Raw genomic sequence first — 19,230 nt, 5'->3', positions numbered from 1 at the left:
TGGCATCTACTGTAACAATGCATTAAGGTGCTTAATGCTAGATTTTTAAGCATGACAGAGTAAGCAAAGTTCCCTATTTTAGAAAAAGCGGGATGATTTTTGGTAGTAAATTATCTGTACAGTAAAGGGATTGTGTACTGGGTTAGTGGTTTGTGGAAGATAGAGTTAGTATTAGTATTAATGCAGTTCTATCCAACACGGTCAGGAAACTCAATATTTATTCATATTTTTTGTCTAAATTGTTAAAACTGCTAAATTTTCTTACATTTCCTAGATAAAATATGTTGCATTTTGTCCTTGTTTAGCTTTACAAACTTTAGACTCTTGGCTGCAAGTAAGCAATCGCCTGAAGAGTCTGCCAGTTGCCTTGAGGAGTCGGACCTGGACAATTTAGGCAAAGTAACTAAAGCTAAATAAGGAGGCAAATGAAACTATTTCATACATAAGCCTGCAAATTTATTTCCAAATGACTGGTTCTTTTTCAAGTTTCCAGTTGATTGATTTTTGTATTTAGATTAGGTGTAAACTCAATCACTAAACTTTCATATGATCTTCTACATGTTAATGCAATTTCAAAATTAACTTTCAGTCTTTTTACATCTCTAGCTTTCAGTAAAATGATCCTGCCAATGAATGTCTTTGTTCAGGCACTTTCTGGTAAAGGGTGACAGTGCTGTGTCATGTCTTGCGGTTCTGCATAAATCTGCAAAATCAGCGGTGTCACTCTTAGCACCATCAGTAAGCTAGGAGGCTAGAGAAAATCATCATCATTAAGATAGAAAAAAAGTTTAAAAAGCACTATTTCTTAAAAGAAAAAATCACAGCAGTTGTTTGTGGTGCACTATGCTTTAAGCTTGGCATAGATGATGCATTTTTTTTTCCTGCAGCCATGGGTTGCTGAGCTATTGTGTTCTCTTGGCGAGGGGGGTTGTCTACAGCGCGGTGAGCTGTCTGTGCCAGGAGAACACAGTGACTATTGCTAGCGGCTATAGTCACTGCCAATGTGTATGTATGTAAAAATCCGGCATGCTGGTTTTACCCAAGTCAATCAATGGATCGTCTTGGGTACAATCAGCCTGCCCATAGATGGTTTGAATCTTGGTCAGTCCCTGCTGAACTGGCCGAGGTTCCAACCATCTATTGATGTCTTTAGTGAACCTAACATAATCAACTTGGGTTTTAAATCTACAGTGGTAGAGAAATACATTGATATCCAAACCTAACAGCAAAAATGTAATATAGTGCAGCTTACCAGTTCTTAGATGAGGTGGTTGCATTGATTTTCAGGCTACATATATTTTTTGGAAAAATGTCTGTTGATCCTGATGAAAATCCAGGGTCCTTGTAGCTGTGCACTGAACTGAAATCCCAAACAGCATGATCAGTGTTACTCTGTGAACTGCAAACCACCTCCACCTATGTAAAGGTTATGAGGAGAGGGGAAGGTGTTTGTAGGCCAAATAAGAGGAGTAGTCTAGGGTAAAAGTGCTGCTCCTCCATAGATACAGTGGGTGAGTGTTGTCACCCTAGGACAGGACAGGGAAAAAAGTATTTGATCCCCTGCTGATTTTGTACGTTTGCCCGCTGACAAAGAAATGATTAGTCTATAATTTTAATGGTAGGTTTATTTTACCAGTGAGAGACCAAATAACAAAAATATCCAGAAAAACGCATTTAAAAAAAGTAAAAAATTTAATTGGAATTTGAATGAGTGAAATAAGTATTTGACCCCTTTGCAAAACATAGTACATGGTGGCAAAACCCTTGTTGGCAATCACAGAGGTCAGATGTTTCTTGAAGTTGGCCACCAGGTTTGCACACATCTCAGGAGGGATTTTGTCCCACTCTTCTTTGCAGATCCTCTCCAAGTCATTAAGGTTGGGCAAATGTACAAAATCAGCAGGGGATAAAATACTTTTTTTTCCCTCCACTATATTTGCAGGATCACCAGGTGAAAAGAAAAGGGAGCCTAAAAAATGCAATTATTACATCTAACTACTTATAAACTGCAGTTTGGAGTTTTAGTTTATGCTAAACGATTTATATAGCACAACAGTTTGCGCAGAGCTTTACAACGTGAGGGAAGACAGTATAGTTACATTACAATTCAATACAGGAGGAATCGGAGGGCCCTGATCGTTGGGGTACACAGAGAAAGTGCGCTTGTGTGTGCGCTGAAGTCCTGAATAATAATAATCCCTGAGGAGTAGAATTGGACAAGTCCTTACCAGAGTAAGGTTTAGAAGTCTGGCATTCTTTATAGTAATACAGTAATGCTTACCAGTTTGTCTGTTTTTAGGCTAAGAGTAATGATGATCTCCTGTCTGGAATGGCTGGTGTACCACCCACAAGCAACAGTGTAAAAGTGAAGAAAAACAGTGCTGCAACGAACCTGAGTTCTGGGGCAACAATGAGTGGAACAGATGGAAGGACCAAAAGCAGTGCAGGTAAAAATATATACATGCTGACATCATAGAGTGGTTTTCTCAGACCCTGATTACCTATGAATTCACTTAAGATTTACCAGGCAATTTACAGCATTCAGAGCAGTAGAGAATTAGTCCCTGTAATGTTGTTTGTGTACTGTTTTCTCATGGTGATGAGTTGGTGCAAGCCATACTCCTATTACCATATTAAATGGTTGTAGTGGTCCTGTTCGAAATTTGTCATGGTAAAACTAACCATACGTGTAAATTGTGCTCCAATCCTTATTTGGGCACAGGCAGCAAGCAAATAGCAAAATCTGTTTGGATAATCAACACCTCTGCCAAGCATGCGAATCAGGTGCAGTGGAAAGTCACACGTTTTACACCATTATTTTTCTTTCCACCAGAACAACCATCTCTGCACCAAGGTCTGTTTGATTATGTGCCGATTAGGCATAAAGCAGCAATACCAGTGGACTAGTAGTATGAGTTTATTTAGGACAAAATTTAAGTGCAGGGTGAGTGCATGCGTTATGTTTGCAGATTTTAAAGTAAACTTGTGCCCAGACTATGGACCTTAAATTATTTACATAGTCTCAGTCGGCAGTAAAACGGCTTTAAAAAAAAAAAAAAGCCCTTACTGACATTTCTAGCTGCTTATACTTCAATTTCAAATATCAGAACAAAGACTGTAAAGAAAGGTGTGTTTACTTTAGAAGGCTAGCAAGTTGTCATATTTCAGCTCTTCATAGAAAAGAAGAGAGGAGTTGTGATTTTTAGTGCCTCTGTGACAATGAATCTACGCACAATGCATATAGTTACAGAGGTGAATGGTGGCTTATATTAAAGTACTTATACTGCCTGTTAGGAATATGTAAATACTGTACATAGTCTGAGCACAGTTTCACTTAAATATGCTAATTCATTTTGTATAATTTTGTTAAACTTCAGTGTGTGTCGTTTATACTTTTCATTTAGTATTGCTATGCTTGTCTGCTCCACACAGGTAGTAACTCCATCAGTAAAAAAAGTGGCTCATCTGGACCGAAGGAAGCAGGATCTTCTCGAGAAAGGGTCAGAGACAGATCTCGTCTGAATGCTAGCAAAAAAACACAAGGATCTGGTGTTACCACAGGAGAAGTGACTGCCTCAGTTAAGCGATCTCGAGCTTGTGCAGAGTCAGATGTTCTACGTATGAGTAAATCCAAATCAGATAACCAGATCAGTGATCGTGTTGCTCTTGAAGCCAAGGTGAAGGACCTGCTTAGTCTGGCCAAAAACAAAGATTCTGAGATCTTGCTACTTCGTACTGAATTAAGAGACATCAAAGCACAGCTAGGTCATGACATATCTGACAAGAGTCCTGAGGATCCTCCTGTAATGCAGTTACAAGAGCAGAATGCTGTAGTGCGGGAAGAACTGCAGCAGTTGAAAAGTGAGAACAGAATGCTTAAGGATCGGCTAAATGCATTGGGATTTTCATTGGGTCAACAGGTTGATGTTACAGAGAAGCTTTACTGTTACCAATCCATGGATATGGCTGCTGGCAGCCACAGTGACTGTGGAGGAGGCACTTTGGCCTCATCAGTGGAGGGCTCTGCTCCTGGATCTATGGAGGACCTTTTGAGCCAGGATGAGAGCACCCTGACTGGTGAGAGGAGGAGTAGTTCTATGGATAATTTAGATAGTGAATGCAGCGAGGTTTACCAGCCTCTCACCTCTAGTGATGATGCTTTGGATGCCCCATCTTCATCGTCTGAATCAGAAGGCCTACCAAACACTGAACGATCACGAAAAGGTAGCAGTGGCAATGTGAGTGAGGTGTCGGTGGCTTGTCTAACAGAGCGGATTCACCAAATGGAGGAGAACCAACATAGCACAGCTGAGGAGCTGCAAGCTACTCTTCAGGAGCTGGCTGACTTGCAGCAGATCACACAGGAGCTAAATAGTGAAAATGAACGGCTTGGTGAAGAGAAGGTCATCTTGATGGATTCTCTTTGCCAACAGAGTGACAAGTTGGAACTATTCAGCCGCCAGTTGGAGTATGCACGAGCACTTCTTGATGAGAACCATGTACAGTACTCTTTGGATGATGACCTTAAAAGTAGCCGTTACTTGGAGCTCGAACAGAGATATATGGAATTGGTAGACAGCAGTCGCTTTGAGCGAGAGCAGTTGTTGGGTGTCCAGCAACACTTGAGCAACACTCTTAAGATGGCAGAGCAAGATAACAAGGATGCTCAGGATGTGATTCGTGCACTTAAGGAGCGAAACCACCACATGGAGCGCATTGCTGAAGCTGAGCAACATGCAAAGCAAGCATTGGCAGTCACTCTAGAGGAGTATAAAGCCTCCCTCAATGCCGAACAGGGTGAATGTACACGTCTTAAGTCACAGTTAGAGCAGGAGAAGCAACGAGTTGCAGAGCTTTACTCTATTCACAGCTCTGATGATGCATCTCACATCCAGAACCTACTGGAAAGTGTACGTTCCGATAAAGAAAAAGCAGAAACTCTGGCAGGGAACTTGCAGGAGGAGTTGTTGCATGTACAGAATGATCTCAGACGTATGCAAGATGCCTTTGACAAGGTAAGAATGTTGATGCTGGGCGGTATAAACGTTTTATGTTACATGTTCTATGAAATGGATCGGTGCCTTTACCCCGGTTCTCGATGTAAACTGTTTTATTTGGTAAGATGCGCTGTAGTATTTCTTAGGCATTTGCTCCTATCTTTTTCTTATTGACTTCTTTAGCTGGAAGATGAATATAGAGCATTTCGTGAAGAAGCACAAAAGCAGGTGTCGGAACTAACACTGGCACTTGATAAGGTGAGGGGTGAATTGGAGGAGAAGGAGACAGAACGCAGTGACATGAAGGAGACCATTTTTGAACTGGAAGATGAAGTAGAGCAGCACAGAGCTGTGAAGCTACATGACAACCTCATCATATCCGATCTGGAGAGTAAGTTGTTTTTGCTTGCATATGTGAAATGATTTTCTTCCACATGATCATTCTCGTTCAAACTTCAAGTGCCTGTAAACCTTTGTATTTTTAAATAACAAACATGTCATACTTGCCACCTCTGTGTAAGGGTTTTGCAAAGAGTGGCCCTGATCCTCCTTTTCTGGACCCCCCCCGCAGCGCACCTGGCTCCTCCTCTCTGTGGGGGCACTCAAGAAGAGATGCTTTCCATGGGGGCACTCGATGGACATGCTCCCGAGTCCTGCTGCTGCTTCCATTGATACAGACAGCAGGACTCGGCCCCGCCCCCCGGTCTTGTGTTACTGGATTTGATTGACAGCAACAGGAGCCAATGGCTCCTGCTGCTATTAATCTATCCAATGAGGACCCGAGACAGCGGCTGGAGATGCTGTGCTCTTCCCTGTCGCTGGAATGATCGGGCTCAGGTAAGAAAAAGGGGGGTCTGGAGGGGTGCTGCAGCACAAAAGGTTTTTCACCTTAATGCATAGAATGTATTAAGGTGAAAAACTGTGAGGTTTACACAACACCTTTCACCTGAGTAAAAACCAAAGAATTATATTTGGTCTTTGAACACACAAGTACATGTACACACAAGTACATCTTCTGTTAAAGCTAAACTCCAGGCAAACCGCTAAATACACAGATTAAACCTAAATGGGAGCTGTCAAAGTTTTTTTTCTTTTTTCTGTCAATCCAGTTTTCAAACTTACACAGCTCTTCCATACCACATGGACTTGTCTGGCAGGGCAAGAGACTAAAGCTGGTCATTTACTGAGCGAGCTTCAACCAGGTTCAAATGAACTGGTCCAAATTCAATGAGTGGGTGGCCCCATCAGCTCATCTTTGTCACCCTGCTCTTTCTTGCTATCAGGCTAGTCTCTTGTTGGCATGTTGGTACTGCAGCAAAAAGTGCTATACCGGAGATTTTGAGAGGCTAATATCAAGTGAAATTCAGTTTCTTGTGCTTCGTCCAATAAATAATTACAGTTCACACTGATACGGTGTGGGATTCACAACAATTCCTGTGCACAGCGCATCACAATCTCACTGCAATTGTGCGAACTGCTGTGGGTGTCAATGTTAAGTTAAGGATAACCCAATATCAGTTTGCAATGCGCAGTGCGATTGGCTGAATCGGTTTGCGTGGGTGTGAACAGGCGCCTGCACCTTTCGGTTTGAGCTAAACAAAATGAATGGGCTGAAATTACACTGCAAAGAATCTATGCCTGTCCGAGTTGCATGCGGTTTCCCTCACTGCAATAGTGTGAACTGGGACTTAATGATATATAAAATACAGAACTGCATTCAATTTTATCCTTTTATCTGCCTGAAGTTCAGCCCACATCTTTATAATTTTAAGGTGTCCATGGCAACGTTTCTTTAAGGAGTTTTCATGAGTTTGTCTGCCCATAATATTCAGATGTTGTGCCTTGCAGGCCCTGAATAACTAAAACTGACACGAGAACGCTTAGGCCTCATTCACACCAGGCGGACTCCGTTGCTACGGAGTCCGCCTGCTCCCGCCAGCTCAGCGGGAGATCAGTCCGCAGATCTCCTCTGAGCCGACGGATGACAAGATCCTCTCTGCTCACTGAGCGGGCAGGGGCTTGTCGGGCACCGCTGTCTCCTATGGAGCGATCTGATGAAAACGGACAGCATTTCCTTTTTTATCAGATCTTACCTGATTTGATCCGCCATGGACGCATGGGGACGTGCCCCCATACGTCTGTTTTTAGCGGATCGGATAGGGTCGGATGTCAGCGGACATGTCTCCGCTGACATCCGACGCTCCATAGGAATGCATGGGGCGGCCGTTCAGGTCCGCTGTCAAAACTGACAGGTGGACCCGAACGGGCTGTCCGTGTGAATGAGGCATTAGGGTTTGATTTACTAAAACTGGAGAGTGCTAAATCTGGTGCTGCTCTCCATAGAAACCAATCGGCTTCCAGGTTTTTTTCGTCCAAGCCTAATTACCAAGCTGAAGGTACAACCTGATTGGCTACCATGCACAGCTGCACCAGATTTTACACTCTTGTAAATAAACCCCTAATAAAGCAGAGAATGTGACTTTCATGAACATTCCCTGGCGAAGAATCAATCGCACTCCTTGGAAACACTTTCACAAGGATGGTTCTCCATCAGATACTATAAAAGTTGTCACACTCTATGCTTTATATGTAGACCCAAGTGACTTGCACTGTAATTGATCAAGTTCACCACCAGGTAGCACTGTGGTTGAATGTTGAGCATGCAGTTCCCAGTTTGGTAGTATAGTAATTGATTTGCAAATATATAAATAAATAAATATATATATATATATATATATATATATATATATATATATATAAATAAAAAAAACTGCAGTAATTTTGTGTTTTTTAGTATCAATTAACTGGTAAGGGAAATTAACAAAAATGGGAGTTGAAAACCATGTAGCATGAGTTCTTAAAGCCACGGCCCACATCTGTGTTATACTGCAGTCTGGATCTTTTAAAAAATGAAAGCAGTAACATTGTGACATGAAAACGTGTTGTAATATTTGGGTGTAGTCAGGGCCCTACTATAGAATATCCGCTCTACACATATACTTTACTGTCTCATGTTTTAGGTATTCATTTGAGCAGCATTTGTAGAACTGCTTCCATATTTTGATGCACCTATTGAAATACTGGTTATTCATATATTACTGTCTGAAACCTTGTTGAATAAAAATCCGAGATGTTTCCAGTGATGTTGTGCCAGTATCTTGGTGTCAGTTACTTTTTCTGAAGATAATTCAGACTTACTGTAAGACAACATTTTGTTATTTATATTCCATGCGCTTCAGGGAACAAAAAGTATGAATGCATATTGTTTACCTAACTTTCAGATATACTTTTTAGTTTAAAGTAGGGCTGGTGAAAAAATCGTTTTGAATCGAGTTGGGAGGTCAAATCCATTCAGATTTTGACCAAATCTGTTAATTTTTTTCCATAGGACCGGCGCTCCGCAGACTAGGCCGCCGCGGCCTTTTCCCAGAATCGCTGCGGGCAGGATTTTTTAGGCGATGCCGCGGCTTCGGCCTAGTCCGCAGCCTTTTGCCAGGATCGCGGCGGGCTAAGCCGCGGCCTTGCCTAAAAACTCCTGCCCGCAGCTCCTTAGGTGAATGGTGAACCAATTTTTTTTTTTTTTAAATCGCAGATTTTTTGGGGGGCAAAATCGCCCAGCTCTAGTTTAAAGTGGTTGTAAACCCTTACATATACCCAGTGAAGTGACTATCCCCAGGTGATACACAGAGATGAAACAATTCTGCTACATAAGTTGTATTTGTCTATGTGCAGTCTTCTCTTTTCTACATACAACATTCAAAGTGCTGCATTTATATGCTTGTCTGAGAGTTCAGAAAAAAGTTGTCAGAGAGATGAAGGAACACTCTGCAGAGCTCAGTGAGGAAGGCTGTGAGAGCTGATTGGTGGGAAGACACCCCCCCCCCCCCCATTTTACACAAGAACAGAGATAAGGGCTGCCAATCAGTCACCATTTTTCTCTTGGTGTCAAGACAAATTATCAGAAGTGTTTCATGCTGATAAACGAGGAACAAAGCAGCAGACAGAAATGACACTTGGAGCTTTTAATTTAGGCACACTATAGAGGGGGATATGCTTTGTTCATATTTCATGTTTGAGGTTTACTTCCACTTTAATATTTAGTGTTTAGCTTGTCAATGTAGTGTCTTTACCTGTAACAGAATGCTAATTTGAGTAGGGTGAGCTTTGATTAGGTTGCATTAGTGCTACCAAGGACCACACTTCCCAAAACGGAATTTAAAAATTATGAGGTTTATTTTTTTTAATTGGATCATTTGATCTAAAAGGCTATAGCGTCATTGATCAGTGTAATAAAATAAGAATTATGTTAATACATGCACAATTAAACAATAAGTGCACTTTTAACCCCCCCCCCCCCTCAATGACATATGCTATGATCTCTTCCATAGAGTTAAATGATCATTTGCCTACTTGTACAGATGATACTCGAAAAATTTGAATATCGTGCAAAAGTTCATTTATTTTACTAATGCAACTTAAAAGGTGAAACTAATATATGAGAGAGACTCATTACATGCAAAGCACGATAGTTCAAGCTGTGATTTGACATAAGGGTGCATTCACACCACGATTTTATCATCCTACTTGTTCTCACGATTCTTAGGTTTGAAATCGTACAAATCTGTATGGCAAAACGTATCCATTCATTAATGTAGGTCCCCAAGTGCATTCGATTTGATCCGCATCAGATTTGATACGATTTAAAATCGCATCAAAAATCGTGTTTGACCACGATTTTTGGTCCTGATTTGAAATCGTATTAAAATCGTGTCCGATTTTTTTTTTTATATTGTGGTCAATCTAAATCGTAATAAATCGGATGACTGTGCGTTTTTATCCGATAAATCGTACCCGATTTTTTTATTACGCATGCGCACTAGACACTGGAACGAGCTAGAAACTTCAAGAATCTTCTTTTTCCCAGAAAGCCAGACATTATTTAAAATCAGGATCCGATTTTTTTGTGAAAATCGGATGGAAAATTTAGCTGTGCGATTTATGAATCCGATTTAAAAAATTTATTTTGACATACGATTACATACGATTTTGTCATATACGATTCCATCCGATTTAACGGTCCGATTATCGGATGTAAAAATCGTGATGTGAACCTAGCCTTATTGTGATGATTTTGGCTTACAGCTCATGAAAACCCCAAATCCACAATCTCAGGAAATTTGAATATTACATGCAATCAATAAAACAAGGATTGTACATAGAACAGTATGGGACCTCTGAAAAGTAGAAGCATGCATATGTACTTGTTACTTGGTTTGGGCCCCTTTTGGAGCAATTACTGCCTCAATGCGGCGTGGCATGGAAGCTATCAGCCTGTGGCACTGCTGAGGTGTTATGGAAGACCAGGATGCTTCAATAGCAGCCTTCAGCTCTTCTGCATTGTTGGGTCTCATGTCTCTCATCTTTCTCTTGGCAATGCCCCATTGATTCTCTATGGGGTTCAGGTCAGGCGAGTTTGCTGGCCAATCAAGCACAGTAATCCCACGGTCCTTGAACCAGGTTTTGGTGCTTTTGGCAGTGTGGGCAGGTGCCAAGTCCTGCTGGAAAATTAAGTCAGCATTCCCATAGAGCTTGTCTGCGGAAGGACGAAATCCCCTGGTAGACGGCTGCGGTGATCCCGGACTTAATGAAGCAAAGTAGACCAACACCAGCAGATGACATATCAACACAGACTGTGGAAACTTCACACTGGACTTCAAGCATCTTGCAGTGTGTGCCTCTCCATTCTTTCTCCATACTCTGGGTCCTTGGTTTCCAAATGAGATGCAAAATTAGCTCTCATCAGAAAAGAGGACTTTGGACCACTGAGCAACAGACCAGGTCTGTTTTTCTTTAGCCCAGGTAAGGCACTTCTGATATTGTTTGTTGTTCAGGAGAGGCTTGACAAGAGAAATACGACATTTGAAGCCCATGTCCAGGATCTGTCTGTGTGTGGTGGCTCTTGATGTACCGACTCCAGCCTCAGTCCACTCCTTGAGAAAGTCCCCAACACTTTTAAATGGCCTTTTCCTGACAATCCTCTCCAGGCTGCGGTCATCCCTGCTGCTTGTGCACCTTTTTCTTCGAAACATTTTTCCCTTCCACATAACTTTCTATTAATGTGCTTTGATACAGCACTTTGGGAACATCAAACTTCTTTTACAATTACCTTTTTTTAGGCTTTCCTTCCTTATGGAGGGTGTCAATGATGGTTTTCTGCACAACTGTCGGGTCAACAGTCTTTCCCATGATTGTGATTCCTACTGAACCAGACTGAGAGACCATTTAAAGGCTCAGGAACCCTTTGCAGGTGTTATGGCTTAATAAGCTGATTAGAGTGGGACACTTTGAGCATAGAATATTGCACCTTTTCACAATATTAGAATTTTCTGAGATTGTGGATATGGGGTTTTCATGAGCTGTAAGCCATAATCATCACAATTATGACGAATCACGGCTTGAACTATCTTGCTTTGCATGTAATGAGTCTATCTCATATATATTGGTTTCACCTTTAAAGTTGCATTAGTGAAATAAATTAACTTTTGCACGATATTCAAAATTTTTCGACTATCACCTGTATGTTGTCGGGTAACCTATTTAAAATCTGTGGAATATTTCCCTCTCTCAGTTGTAGACTGCACCAACCTTTTCTATACCTTTTTGTATTTTCTACCAACTCCCTTGTATAGATTCCCCTTAAATACTTTATTATCACCATCTTAAGGGATCTAATCTGGAGACAACAAGCCCCTAAAATGAGATTTGAACTACAGCAATACTTCTAGCCTCTGGATGGACTTGCAGCTCTAACCCTTGGGTATGCTTTATTTCAGCCCAACTTCAACACATGACTGGATGGGAAAGGTGCAGTCCCTCTACTTTCTCCTTTATTATCCTTTTATCTCATCCACACTTCAGAACATGAGCCCATTGAGAGCCGTGAGGACCACTCCTTATAGAAAATTACAATTTTAATGTCCCACCGTGTTCCTGATTTGGAAAGTCCAGTTGACTGCCAAGAGCCCGTTAGAGATTATTGGCTATACCAGGTTCACACCCATAATGAAATCTGAGGGATAGATCCACATATGCTTCCTAATGAACAGATGGGTAGTACTATGCATGTTTAAACACTGTCTATCTGGAGAAGTGTACAAGTGAAGTCTGTTGTTCTGTTTTTGGCTTTGTTGAAAGTGTAAATGAAATGAAGATTCAGGGGTCCTCCAGGGCCAGTTCACACCAGTGCTTTTTCCTGCACCACATTCAAAATGCACAAAAGTTGAGGTCTGCAGAGGTGTCAATGTTACCTACACTCCAAATGCAGATCACAAACACAGTGCATTTCCCTGTACTGGATTGCATGGTACACTAATACTATGTGATCCAGTTGCTGTGCGTTTTTTACTAAAGTACTGCATTCACCCCAGGGCTGAGTCTGTTGGAATTGGTGATGGATAGGTTGCTTATAGGGTGAACCATGTTTACCGGATGGGTTAATTTATTTTTATTTTTTATGTTCTCATTCGTAGTAGTATTGAAATATATGGATACTCATTATATATTTGGTCTTAATTGAAAAAATGTATATTGTTTGATAATGGAAGTGGAGAATGGAGGCTTGCTTGTATGTGCTTGATAATTTAACCACTTAAGACCCGGACCAATATGCAGGTAAAGGACCAGGCCCCTTTTTGCGATTCGGCCCTGCGTCGCTTTAACTGACACTTGCGCGGTCGTGCGACGTGGCTCCCAAACAAAATTGTCGTCTTTTTTTTCCCACAAATAGAGCTTTCTTTTGGTGGTATTTGATCACCTTTGCGTTTTTTTATTTTGCGCTATAAACAAAAATAGAGCGACATTTTTAAAAAAATGCAATATTTTTTACTTTTTGCTATAATAAATATCCCCCAAAAAGATATAAAACATTTTTTTTCCCTCAGTTTAAGCCGATACGTATTCTTCTACCTATTTTTTGGTAAAAAAAATCACAATAAGCGTTTAACGATTGGTTTGTGCAAAATTTATAGCGTTTACAAAATAGGGGATAGTTTTATGGCATTTTTATTAATAATTTTATTTTTACTACTATTGGCGGCGATCAGCATTTTTTTTCATGACTGCGACATTATGGCGGACACATCGGACAATTTTGACACATTTTTCACAGCGAAAAGTGCTATAAAAGTGCATTGATTATTGATTACTGTGAAAATGACAATTGCAGTTTAGGCGTTAACCACTAGGGGGTGCTGTAGGGGTTAAGTGTGACCTCATGTGTGTTTCTAACTGTAGGGGGGCGGGGCTGGACTTGTGACGTCACTGATTGTCTTTCCCTATATCAGGGAACAGACGATCAGTGACACTGCTCCTGTGACCGATCGCAGGACTCCGGCGATCTGGTCCACGGGTGCCGCGGTCACGGAGCTTCCAACCGTGGCGTGCGCCCGCGACCCACGGCTGGGCACTTAAAGAGGACGTACAGGTACGTGATTGTGCCCAGCCGTGCCATTCTGCCAACGTATATCGGCGTTAGGCGGTCCTTAAAGGGTTTGTAAAGGAAATTTTAATAGCTTTCTTTACCTTAATGCAGTGCTGTTTTCATGTCCTCATTGTTCGTTTTTGCTCTCAAGTTGCTGTAATTCTTCTCTGATCTCCACACTTCCTGGTTGTCTGTTTCCTGATAACCACAGTACTGGGAGCTTTCTCTCTGTGGTCACGTCTAAAGCCCCTCAGCACCAATCAGTTTAGTTTTCCAAACCATCACTGCCCTGTATTGGCTCTGTACAGCAGAGAGGCCAGAAACAACATGCAAAAACGAAACTAGAAACAACGGATTCCTTTTAGAAATGATTAAAAATAGATAAAAATCAATCATATAATGTACCTGTAACCTATTATGTCTCTATACCCTGTAAATTTCAGCATAATTTTTTTTTTTATTTACAACTCCTTTAAGTGGGTTAATAGGCTGTTATAGCTCTGTAAGAAGCCATCTTGAAAGACTTGTATACTTGTTTGAAATATCTTCTAAGCATACTTTCTCTTTTCAATAAAAGCTATTTGATAAAAAAAAAAAAAAAAGTATTCACTATTTTTGGTGCAGTTCAACATGATTTCAGATGAAGGGATCGCATGTGAATCGTACAGAAGTGCACATCATGAACTGGCCCTGAAAAAATATGCTTTTACCTTGCCCATTTAGGACAAAGTACTAGTGTCTTTGCAAAGGATTTCCCTGGTGCCTGTTCTCTCCCGGGCATGGAGGAGCACGTGACCTGCTCTCATATGACAGTTCTAGGCTCTAGCAGCCAATCACTAAGTCTGAGCACTGTCACATGACTTAGCAGCTGACACTGAGGATTTTTGTGCCAACTTTGATGGAGGAAAGAGCAGTGGGGGAGCACCGGTATGGCGAGTTTCAGTGGGTTGGGTGCAGGGATCCTTTGCACAGACGGTGAACTTTGCCCTGACTATGCAAGGTGACAGCGTCTCTTTAACAATGACAACGTGTAGAATGTGTGCAAAAATATATATCTGTAAACACTGTATTAATTATCAGTGTGACAAATGTCCTCTTCTTTGCACTAAAAAAAAAGACTGGAGTGAAGCTTTAATTTACTGTACGCCAAATGTATATTCACTTATCTCTTCAAAAGGCCATTGTCCTAATTACAGTGTTTCCGAAGCCGAGTGACAGCAGCTTATAATGACATAGTTACCAACGGTCTTTAGGTGACATCCTGTCCTGTACGTGCCATTTGTCTTAAGCTCGTCTGTCTCCGTGACTGAAACAATAAGGTTGCAGCTTTAACACTTGTCATCGGGCAGAAATGTTACCCAGAGGAGGTGTCAAGTCATGTTCCACATGTGGCTATTAGTGTAAATTTCCTTTTACACCTTTGTCTATATACATCTATCCCCAGGTTTTATCTTTTGGAAAAACATTAGCTCACTAGAAGTGGATTATGTACCATTGAAAATAATTTACTGTTATGTGCATCCCCTACTTACTGTTTTTCTCTTTACCATACAGATACTGTAAAAAAGCTGCAGGATCAGAAACATGACATGGAGCGTGAAATAAAAATACTGAACCGGAAGTTGAGGGTAAGGACACCAGGCACTGCATTGTGACTGATGGCTAAAGGGTCCATAAATATTGGCTACATGTGGCTGGATGCTCCTGATTATTTGGCATTTCACTATCGGTGTACTTGAACACACAGACATTTAGAGGAGTTTAGAAGCTGCAGCGTTTAGCGCAGGGGTCTCAAACTGGTGGCCCCCCAGCTGTTGCGAAACTTCAAGTCCCATGAGGCATTGCAAGGCTGACTGTTACAAGCATGACTCCCACAGGCAGAGGCATGATGGGACTTGTAGTTTCGCAACAAGTGGAGGGGCTTCCAGTTTGAGACTCCTGGTTTTAGAGGCAGTCAAAGCTCCTTTCCTAAACACAAAATAATTTATGTTCAGGAGAGGAGCTTCTGGGCATAAAAAGCGTCAAATGGCGCTAAGCACGTTTATTTCAGTGGCCAGAATAAATGAAAATTCTGCCTAATGAAAAAATGTCTCATTTGCAAAAATGTGACTTGGGTGTGTTTTTTTTTTTTTTTATCTCAATAAACCGGTGTGCATGAGGCCTAAGGCACATTCGTCTGCAGTAGACAAGTTCCTAGAGTAAGCAGCTCATCAGCTAATAGACAGATGTTTAATATGTTGATTTAAAAAAAAACGGGCATGCACCAATACCATTTTTTTACGGGTACCGATATTTTTTTTATTTTTTTTTGTACTCACCGATACCTACTGCAACTGTTTTGTTTGCAATGTAGCTGTCAACAATGGTACAAAACATTGAAAAGTTATTTACAATTTTAATTCATTTTAAAATTTTTGATTATTTTACACTTTGTGCTTTTTTTCAATGTAAAACGTGTAAATACAGTTGAGAAAAGAATTTTTTGATCCCCTACAGATTTTGTAAATTTGCCCACTTACAAAGAAATGAAGGGCCTATAATTTTTATCATAGGTATATTTTAAATGATAGAGACAGAGTATCCACCAAAAATACTGAAAAAACACATGACACAAATGCTATAAATTGAGTTGCAGTTCAGTGAGTAAAATAATTGATACCCATGCAAAACATGACTTAGTAATTGATGGAGAAACCCCTGTTGGCAAGACATTTCTTGTAGTTGGTGTCCAGGATTGCATGCATCTCAGGAGGGATTTTGGTCCACTCTTCTTTACAGATCTTCTCTAAATCCTTGAGGTTTCTTGACTGTCGCTTGGCAACTCAAAGTTTCAGCTCCCTTCATAAACTTTCTATAGGATTAAGGTCTGGAGACTGGCTCCATGACCTTCTTGTGCTTCTTCTTGAGCCACTCCTTTGTTGGCGATATGTTTTGGGTCATTGTCATGCTGGAAGATCCAAACATGACCCATCTTAAGTGTTCTGGCTGAGGGAAAAAGGTTCTCATCCAAGATTTTACAGTACATGACCCCATCCTTTGCCCCTCAATGTGTCAAAGTTGGTCTGTACATTTTAACAGAGAAACAGCCCCAAAGCATAATGTTTTCACCTCCGTGCTTGACTGTAGGGATGTGTTCTTAGGGTCATAGTCAGCATTTTTCTTCCTCCAAACATGGCAAGTCCCCCTCCTCAAGAAGACATATGTACAGTCATGCCAATGAACATCTAAATGATTCAGAGAAGGGTTGGGAGAAAGTGCTTTGGTCAGATGAGACCAAAATTTAGCTCTTTGGCATTAACTCGACTCGCTGTGTTTGGAGGAAGAAAAATGCTGACTATGACCCTAAGAACACCATCCCTACAGTCAAGCACAGAGGTGGAAACATTATGCTTTTGGGCTTTTTCTCTTCTAAATGAACACATTGAGGGGCCAATGGATGGTGTCATGTATTGTAAAATCGTGGATGAGAATCTTCTTCCCTCAGCCAGAACACTGAAGATTGGTCTTCCAGCATAGTAATGACCCAAAACATACCACCAAGGCAACAAAGGAGTGGCTCAAGAAGAAGTAGATTAGGGTCATGGAGTGGCCTAGTCAGTCTCCAGACCTTACTCCTATAAAAAATATATGTAGGTAGCTGAAACTTTGAATTGCCAAGAGACAGCCAAGAAACCTTAAGGATTTAGAGAAGATCTGTAGAAGAGTGGACCAAAATCCCTCCTGAGATGTGCGCAAACCTGATAACCAACTACAAGAACTGTCTTATCTTGGTGGAGCAACCCTTGTTTGCACAAAGTACCAAGTCATGTCACCAACACCTATGATAAAAATTATAGGCCCTTTATTTGTAAGTGGGCAAACTTACAGATTCTGCAGGGGATCAAACAAAAACAAGTTTTAATTATTAGGTTATTAAATGGAGGTGGACAAAAAAAAAAAAAAAAAATTCATCAGGAAAATAATAATTCGATGGAGAAGGAAAATAAGGGGCTAAGGCCGATTAGAGTATATTAAGGGTAATAAGGGGTTAAAACAAATGAACTTTTTTTTTTTACTTGACAGGTTGCTCTACTGACTTCATCTGCAGATTCAAGTTCATCCCTTTGATCTGTAGAAAAAGAAAGCGAAAGACACATAAAGGAACAGTGTTTCCTTTTATCTTTCTGTTTTAGCAACATTGTCCTGCTGCTTTTTTTGACAGCTCCAATTGCCAGGACTTGGTTTTCACTTCAGCTGTCAGAGGAACACCCTGACAGCTGATTGAGTCATCGGATGTTAAGGATGGGGCAGGCCTCGCTCCTTAACCGATAATTGACAGCCTTTTTTTTACATTTCGGCTTTCAGTGGGGAAATCCTGCTGAAAGAACCGAGCCTGAAAGTATTGGTTTCAGTACCGATACTCATGCAAATGCTTAGTATCAGCACCGATACCAGTATCCGTATTGGTGCAACCCTATCAAGAACAGCTACTCCAAATTAATATCAAAATAAACTGCTTGTCCCTAAAGGATGTCACAGGCAGAGGTGCCAATCCCTAGTGATAAATTCCAAATAAATACAACCATGGTGGGGACTTTTATTTGTACTCCAAATGAATAGGTGGAGTTCTTCCTGAATGTGTCAGCACATCAAAAAGTGATTTTTGTAGCAAACTGAATCGCCCATCTGCAACTATTTCTTGATAATATTTTAACCTACAGTGGAATTTTCTATATTTGGACCTCAGAGGAGTGTGACAGCTCAAAGTGTCCCTAAATCCACATCATAAAACACTATCAATTAATGCTGTATTACATGCTGTTCATACTCACTCAGTCACTGAGATTTTGTTTTGTGTATTCTGAAAAAAAACCTGGTTGTTCCTGCTGTTCTCTATCTCCACCTTCTGTTCAAGTCCCCAATTCAGCTAGAGATTTTTCAGCTGTGGTGGCCTTTCCTCCCTATCACATCTGAGCAGCATTGCGAACAAGCTAAACATAATATGGACAGGATATTGAATACAGATTAATGGTGGCTTCACCTCCCTGTTGTTTTAAGACACAGGCTGGAGGGGCATGACAGAAATTTGCCTGCGCCATGTTGAAGCTTCTCCTGCTTATGTTTCCCTGCAGACAGGCTGGGAAAGAGGTGGGTCATGTGACAGCTGTATATCGATTAGGAAAAAAGTACATAGATGTTCTTTTAAATAAAATAATTACAATGGCATCATCCATATAAAGAATTAGATGGGACAGTGTAAATTAACCCGTGTGTGTTTAGGATCACTTTAAAGGGCAGAGGAATTCCCTGTTTTATCAATGTCAGATTGTACTTTGATATAGTTTCTTCTGCTCCAGATATCCGTGTGAATTTGGCATTTTTTTCTGCTCAGCAGACTTATCTTCTGGTTTAATATGGGATCATCTATGAGCATAATTACATTTGTTATAAAGGAAAAAAATCATGAACATTTAAAGATTTAAAGCGGTGGTTCACCCTAAAATCCACTTTCTGTCACTAGATCCAGCATACTGCTGACATCTGCAGTATGCTGGATTTTTTTTTCTTTTTTTTGTACTTATCGTTTTATCCGTATGTCTGCTCCGGCTCGAGCGGGGAATCCGTCGGGGAATGGGCGTTCCTAAGTAAAGCGCAGTTGATTGACGGGCTTGGATAGCGCGTCACACCTTCCGGAAATAGCCGACGTGACTCTCGGCTGCTTACGGCGCTATACGGCGCCTGCGCCTGCCGTGTAGAGCTGACTGCGCAGGCGCC

The 19,230-nt window shown here is 41.0% G+C and overlaps 1 protein-coding gene across 6 annotated transcripts in view; it reads left to right on the top strand.

The window, feature by feature from the left end:
- The window catches only part of SPECC1L (sperm antigen with calponin homology and coiled-coil domains 1 like), a 104,371-nt gene that overhangs the window by 40,965 nt on the left and 44,176 nt on the right, over positions 1-19,230 (top strand). For all 6 annotated transcript variants that reach the window (XM_040349510.1, XM_040349518.1, XM_040349501.1 and 3 more), the window contains 4 exons: positions 2,300-2,447; positions 3,433-5,015; positions 5,181-5,388; positions 15,031-15,104. In XM_040349510.1, coding sequence (XP_040205444.1) covers positions 2,300-2,447; positions 3,433-5,015; positions 5,181-5,388; positions 15,031-15,104 — 2,013 coding nt within the window. The remainder of the gene's footprint in view (positions 1-2,299; positions 2,448-3,432; positions 5,016-5,180; positions 5,389-15,030; positions 15,105-19,230) is intronic.

This window comes from Rana temporaria, chromosome 1, assembly GCF_905171775.1.
Source record: "Rana temporaria chromosome 1, aRanTem1.1, whole genome shotgun sequence".
Lineage (NCBI taxonomy): Eukaryota > Metazoa > Chordata > Amphibia > Anura > Ranidae > Rana > Rana temporaria.
Note: the sequence above shows the minus strand (reverse complement) of the source record. Positions and strands in the feature narration are given on the sequence as shown.